Source organism: Larimichthys crocea, unplaced genomic scaffold, assembly GCF_000972845.2.
Source record: "Larimichthys crocea isolate SSNF unplaced genomic scaffold, L_crocea_2.0 scaffold148, whole genome shotgun sequence".
Classification (NCBI taxonomy): Eukaryota; Metazoa; Chordata; class Actinopteri; family Sciaenidae; genus Larimichthys; species Larimichthys crocea.
In genome coordinates, this window is record NW_020852030.1 from 438,067 (window position 1) to 445,183 (window position 7,117).

Consider the following 7,117-nt stretch of genomic DNA (forward strand, 5'->3'; position numbering starts at 1 on the left):
GTCTGTCTGTCTGTTCTGTCTGTCTGTCGGTCTGTCTTCTGTGTCTGTCTGTCTGTCTGTCTGTCTGTCTGTCTGTGTTGTCTGTCTGCTGTGTCGTCTTCTGTCTGTCTGTCTGTCTGTGTGTCTGTCTGTCGTGTCTGTCTGTCTGTCTGTCTGTTGCTGTTGGTCTGTGTCTGTCGTGTCTGTCTGTGTCTGTCTGTCTGTGTCTTGTTCTGTGTCTGTCTGTGTCTGTCTGTCTGTACGTGACTGGCCCGCCCACTCCAGCACACACTGATGATGTCCATCAGAGAGGAAGAGTGTGAGAAGGACTGCAGATCCAATGGTCCACTGGGGTGGAGCAGACAGGATGTGTTGGGTTACCACTGTGGTGACAACATTCCTGCTGAAGTGAGTCACATGGACACCTGGAAGAAAACACACCGGAAGTGATGTCATTAACTGATGACAGACACTGAGTACGGTCAAATCAGCTGAAGGAGACGTGATGAAGGACGGATTGTGAAGGAGACGTGATGCGGACGATGTGAAGGAGGACCGTGGATGAGGACAGATGTGAAGGAGAGGTTGATGAGACCAGATGTGAAGGAGAGGAGATGAGGACTGAGATGGATGTGAAGGAGAGGAGATGAGGCACGCTGTGAAGCAGAAGGAGAGTAGGCGCGGCAGCGATGATGAGGAAGGGCAGCGCGAGGATGGGACAGATTGGAAAGAGGGAGTGAGGGACAGATGTGAAGGAGACGGAGAATGAGGACAGATGTGAAGCAGGAGAGGTGATGAGGACAGATGTGAAGTAGAGGAGATGAGGACAGATGTTGCAGGCGAGTGATGAGGAACCGAATGTGTGTGAAGGAAGAGGGGTGTGATGCGGCACCACGTGAAGGAGAGTGCGATGGGGACAGATGTGACGGAGACGTGATGAGGGGACAGATGTGAACGGAGAGGTGATGAGGGGACAGACGTTGAACGGAGAGGAGGGATGAGGAAGATGTGAAGGAGCAGGTGATGAGGGGTACTGTGAAGGGAGAGGAGTACGATTGGACCAGAGTGAAAGGAGAGGAGATGAGGCAGATGTGAAGGAGAGGAGATGAGGACAGCATGTGAAGGAGATGAATGATGAGGGGACAGATGTGAAGGAGAGATGAGCGCAGTTGAAGGCGACTGAGGACTGTGGGAGAGAGAGGCAGAGTAGAGGATGAGGCAGCTGTTTGAAGGAGAGGAGATGAGGACCAGATGTGAGGGAGAGATGAGGACAGATTGTGAAGGAGAGGAGATGAGGAACGATGTGAAGGGAGGCGTGATGCGGAGAGATGTGAAGGGAGACGGTCGGAGTGAATGAGCAGGACGTGGGAATGTGAGAGATGGAGTGAGGACAGATGTGAAGGAGAGGACTGGATGAGGCAGCGAAGGCAGCTGAGATGAAGGAGAGGAGATTGAGGACAGATGTGAATGGAAGGCGAGGGAAGATGAAGAGGAGATGACAGTGTGCCTGAGAGAGACAGACCGAGGGAGAGTGAGCGGACAGATTGAAGGAGGAGGATGAGGGACCGGATGTGAAGGAGACGTGATGCTGACAGATTGTGAAGGAGGGAGATTGAGGGACAGATGTGAAGGAGAGGGATGGGGACAGATGTGAAAGGAGGTGATGTGATGAGGACAGACGACGTGAATGGAGAGGGATGAGGACCGATGTGAAGGAGAGCGATGAGGACAGAGTGTAAGGAGAGGTGTCAGGGAAGATGTGAAGGACGGAGATGAAGAATGAGGAGCAGAATGATGAGGACAGATCGTGACGAGGACGTGATTGAGGACGAGATGTCTGAGGGACAGATGTGAGGAGATGGACAGATGTGAAGGGAGAGGGATGAGGACAGATGTGAAAAGGATGACAGAGGTGAAGGAGAGGAGATGAGGACAGATCGTGAAGGAGAGGGTGTGATGAGGAAGATGTGAAGGAGGAGAGATGCGGAACAGATGTGATGAAGGAGAGAGAGATTGCGGACAGCTGTGAACGGAGAGGAGATGAGGGACAGATGTGTGTTGAAGGACGGAGGAGATGCGGACAGATGTGAAGGAGGGAGAGGTGATGAGGACAGATGTGAGGAGAGGAGATGAGGAGGACCAGCTGTTCAGGCGAGCGGGTGCTGAGGACCAGACGTGAAGGAGAGGTGATGAGGACAGATGTGAAGGAGAGGTGATTGAGACAGCTGTGAAGGAGAGGAGATTAGGACAGATGTGAAGGGAGAGGAGATGAGGGGACCAGATGTGAAGGAGAGGTGATGAGAGGATGTGAAGGAGAGGGGAGATGAGGGCCCGATGTGAAGGAGCGGAGATGCGGACAGATGTGAAGGAGAGGTGGGTGATGCGGACAGATGTGAAAGGAGATGAGATGAGGAACAGATGTGAAGGAGACGGTGCTGAGTGACAGATGTGAAGGAGAGAGAGGCGATGAGGACAGATGTGAAGGAGAGGCGTGAGGGACAGATGTTGAAGGAAGAGGTGATGAGTGACCGGACGTAAGGAGAGGCGATGTGCGGACAGATGTGAAGGAGAGTGGTGATGAGGACAGATGTGAAGGAGAGGGAGGATTGAGGACAGATGTGAAGGAGAGGTGATGAGGACAACGTGAAGGACGAGAGATGAGGACAGATGTGAAGGGAGGTGATGAGGACAGATGTGAGGAGAGGAGATGAGGACCGATGTGAAGGAGAGGGATTGAAGGAAACAGATGTGAAGGAGAGGAGATGAGGACAGATGTGGAAGAGAGGTTATGAGGGACCGATGTGAATGGAGAGAGATTGAGGAGTTAGGAAAGTCGATGCTCTCACTTCTACGTCATGAAGCGACGGGGATGTTGTTGACTTGATCTTGGTTAAACTACCAAAGTCCAGAAGATGGACTACAAAACGCTCCTTCTGAGATCTCCTGGATCCTCCCCGCCGCTCTGACCGTGTTGGTTTGCTGCAGGAAATGTAAACTGTGACCGTACATTCATCAGTCAGCGTGTAAGTTAAATACTGAATATTGTCCAGCTGTACAGAAAGCAGATGAAGTGTTTGTTACGCTATGCTCGCTCACCCTCCTGGTCCCCACTCACACAAAAACTATTAGCAAGTTATGGGGCGTGGTGCACGAGTCCACCACGAGTGTGAAAGTGACTTCAGACACAAAAAAAGTCTTGAACTGAACGGCAGAAAGAAGGCTCGTTCAAACAGCTGAAAGGAATCAGACTCACCTCCGCATTTACCTACTCCTACCTCCTCTCCTCCTTCCTCACTTCATCTTCTTCACTCATTACATCCCTTCCTCATCCTCTTCCTCCTCCTCCTTCTCCTCCCTCCTCTTCCTTCCTCCTTCCCTCAGACAGACAGACAGACAGACACAGACAGACAGACAGAGACAGACAGACAGACAGACACAGACAGACAGACACAGACAGACAGACAGACAGACACAGACACACAGACACAGACAGACAGACAGACACACAGACAGACAGGCAGACAGACAGACAGACAGACAGACAGACATGTCAGGATGAGTTTGGGTCTGATGGTGTGTGTGTGTGTGTGTGTTTGTGTGTGTGTGTGTGTGTGTGTGTGTGTGTCCTGTAGGTGGCGCCGTGCTGTGTCCTCTGCAGTGTGTGTGTGAGACGAGGCCGTGGTACACGCCTCAGTCCGTGTACCACCAGGCCCGGACAGTCGACTGCAACGAGCTGCACCTGCAGAGAGTCCCGGCCAACGTGTCCGCCGACACTCAGGTAACGCTCACCACGTCCACCGGACTCTGTGACGGGCCGAGTCACAGAACCAGCTCGGATCGACCCGTGAACCTGTTCTGATGTTTGTTTCAGGTGCTGCTGCTGCAGAGCAACAACATCTCCTCCATCAGCACCGAGCTGCAGAGCCTGACCAACCTGACCGAGCTGGACCTGTCCCAGAACCACTTCACACAGGTCACACACCTCTCCAGCTGCTGTCGTCATAGTAACGGAGGAGCAGATCCATGAACACTGTCTCTGTTCTGTGTTCTGGTTCCAGGTGAGCTCTACGGGTCTGTCCTCACTGGGTCACCTGGTCACTCTGTACCTGGAGGAGAACCTCATCGAAGAGCTGGAGGACTTCAGTCTGAGGAACCTGTCCAGTCTGGAAGAACTCTACATCAATCACAACCGGATCTCCTCCATCGGACCCAAAGCCTTCGCAGGACTCACCAACCTGCTGAGGTAACTCCACCTCCTCCACCTCCTCCTCCTGCTTTTTCTTCTTGTTCTTCAAACAGGACCTTAAGACAGAACCCCTCAAAGTTCTTCAAAGAACACTAGAGTTACATGAAGGACCATGAAAATCATCTTTAGACCCAGTAGAACCTCCTCAGTGACCAAACGAAGCACGTGAAGGTCCAAAAGAACCTCGTCAATTACCACTATGATCTATGAAGGACCTTCAGGCTACAGGAGCCTTAGATCCACCTCAGCGACCACATGGACCTCCTGAAGAACCTGCAAAGTTCTTCAAAGTTCTTACCCATCATGCATTGCAGATCATCGAATATGTAATGACCAGGTGAATCAGTTTCCCGCCCTCTGCTCGGTCCTGTAGGCTCCACCTGAACTCCAACCGGCTGGTGGCCATTGACAGTCGCTGGTTCGAGTCCCTGCCGTCCCTGGAGATCCTGATGATCGGGGAGAACCCCATCCTGGGTCTGGAGGAGAAGAACTTCCTGCCTCTGTCCCGCCTCCACAGCCTGGTTCTGGCCGGGATGGGACTGGCCTCCGTCCCCTCCGCTGCCTTCCTGGGCCTGGACTACCTGGAGAGCCTCTCCTTCTGCGACAACCGGCTCAGGTGAGTCTGAGGTCCATGTCTTCGGTTCGGTTCTTCTGAGAGTCCGTCTGTGACTGGCTGACGTGACGTTGTTTCCTGACAGGTCTGTTCCTCGGGACGCTCTGAGCGTGCTCCCTAACCTGAAGTTCCTGGATCTGAACAGGAATCCGATCAGCCGAGTCCAGCAGGGAGATTTCCAGAACCTTCCACACCTGGAGGAGCTCAGGTGAGTCTGAGACCCGACCTGGTGGTTCTGAGCCAGGTCCTTCCATCTGGTATCTCCTGCATCAGCTTGGTTATATTCCAACTGAGAAGACGGGTCAGTGAACGCATCACCAGGTGATCCTGAAGGGTTAGCATGTTAGCATAGTTAGCATAGTTAGCATGTTAGCATGTTAGCATAGTTAGCATAGTTAACATAGTTAGCATGTTAGCATTTTAGCATGTTAGCATAGTTAGCATGTTAGCATTTTAGCATGTTAGCATAGTTAGCATGTTAACATTGTTAACATAGTTAGCATGTTAGCATAGTTAGCATTGTTAGCATTGTTAACATAGTTAGCATGTTAGCATTGTTAACATAGTTAGCATAGTTAGCATGTTAACATAGTTAACATAGTTAGCATGTTAGCATAGTTAGCATAGTTAGCATTGTTAACATAGTTAGCATTTTAGCATTTTAGCATGTTAGCATAGTTAGCATGTTAGCATTTTAGCATGTTAGCATAGTTAGCATGTTAACATAGTTAACATAGTTAGCATGTTAGCATAGTTAGCATAGTTAGCATGTTAGCATAAATAGCATGTTAACATAGTTAGCATGTTAGCATAGTTAGCATAGTTAGCATGTTAACATGTTAGCATAGTTAGCATGTTAGCATAGTTAGCATGTTAACATAGTTAGTTAGCTTGGTTATCATGTTAACAATAGTTAGCATAGTGGAGCATGTTAGCATGTTAAAATAGTTAAGCATAGTTAGCCTTGTTAAAATAGCTAGCAGGGTTAGCAGGTCTTTGTGGTTCTGGTTCCTGTCAGAATAACAATAGTGTTTGTATGTGTGTGTGGTGTGTGTGTGGGGTGTGGTGTGTTTGTGTGTGTGTAGTGTGTATGTGTGTGGTGTGTGTGTGTGTGTGTAGTGTGTGGTATGTGTGTGTGTGTGTGTGGTGTGTGTGTGTACGTGTGTGTGTGTGTGTGTGTGTGTGTGTAGTGTGTAGTTTGTGTGGTGTGTCAGTCTAAACAACATGGAGAGGAGCTGTTGGATGGGGAGCGAGCTGCGTTCAAGAACCTTCCAGAAATCGTAAAACTGGAACTCTGCAACAACCCACGACTGTCATACATCGACCCACAGGCCTTCAGGTGTCTACCTGTCTGTCTGTTTACCTGTCTGTCTGTCTTACCTGTCTGTCTGTTTACCTGTCTGTCTGTCTACCTGTCCCTGTCTGGTTTACCTGTCTGTCTGTTTACCTGTCCTGTCCCTGTCTACCTGTCTGTCTGTTTTCTGCTGTGTGTCTGATGATAAAAAATATCTAAATTTTGCCTCGTGCTTCTTATCCCTCATTTCCTTTCTTGTCTCCCTCTCCCTCCTCCTCTCTCCTCTCCTCTTCCTCCTCTCTTCTCCTCCTCTCCTCTCTCCTCCCCCTCCTCCCTCCTCTCTGCTCCTCTCCTCTCCTCTCTCCTCTCCATCCTCTCCTCTCCTCTCCTCTCCTCTCTCTCTCCTCTCTCCTTCCCCTCTCCGCCTTCTCTCTCTCCTCTCTCCTCTCCTCTCTCTACCTTCCTCTCCTCCCTCTCCTCCTCTCCTCTCCTCTCTCCTCCTTTCCCTCCTCTCCTCTCCTCTCCTCTCCTCTCTCCCTCCCTCCTCTCCTCTCCTCTCCTCCCTTCCTCCTCTCTCCTCCTCCTCTCCTCTGCCTCCTCACCTCCTACTCCACTCTCTCGCTCTCCTCCTCTCCCTCTCCTCTCCTCCTCTCCTCCCTCTCCTCCTCCCTCTGCGCTCTTCGACTGTCTCTCCTCTCTTTCTCTTCTCTCTCTTCTTCTTCTCCTCCTCTCCATCTCTCCTCTCTCCTCTCCTCTTCTCCTTTCCTCTCCTCTCTCCGCTCCTCTCCGCCTCTCTTCTCCTTTCCTCTCCACTCTCCGCTCTCCTCTCCTCTCCTCTCTCCCTCTCTCCTCTCCTCCTCTCCTCTCCTCCTCTCTTCTCCTCCTCGCCTCTCCTCTCTCCTCTCCATCTCCTCTCCTCTCCTCTCCTCCTCTCCTCTCTCCTCTCCCCTACTCCTCTCCTCCTCTCCTCTCCTCTCCTCTCCTC

General features: G+C 51.2%; 1 protein-coding gene across 1 annotated transcript in view; it reads left to right on the plus strand.

Moving 5' to 3' along the window:
* Positions 1–7,117, plus strand: part of LOC104937406 (leucine-rich repeat neuronal protein 1) — a 14,633-nt gene that overhangs the window by 3,132 nt on the left and 4,384 nt on the right. Inside the window, 7 exon segments of the mRNA XM_027275543.1 lie at positions 3,610–3,757; positions 3,851–3,952; positions 4,038–4,222; positions 4,599–4,841; positions 4,924–5,046; positions 6,053–6,065; positions 6,068–6,177. Coding sequence (XP_027131344.1) covers positions 3,610–3,757; positions 3,851–3,952; positions 4,038–4,222; positions 4,599–4,841; positions 4,924–5,046; positions 6,053–6,065; positions 6,068–6,177 — 924 coding nt within the window.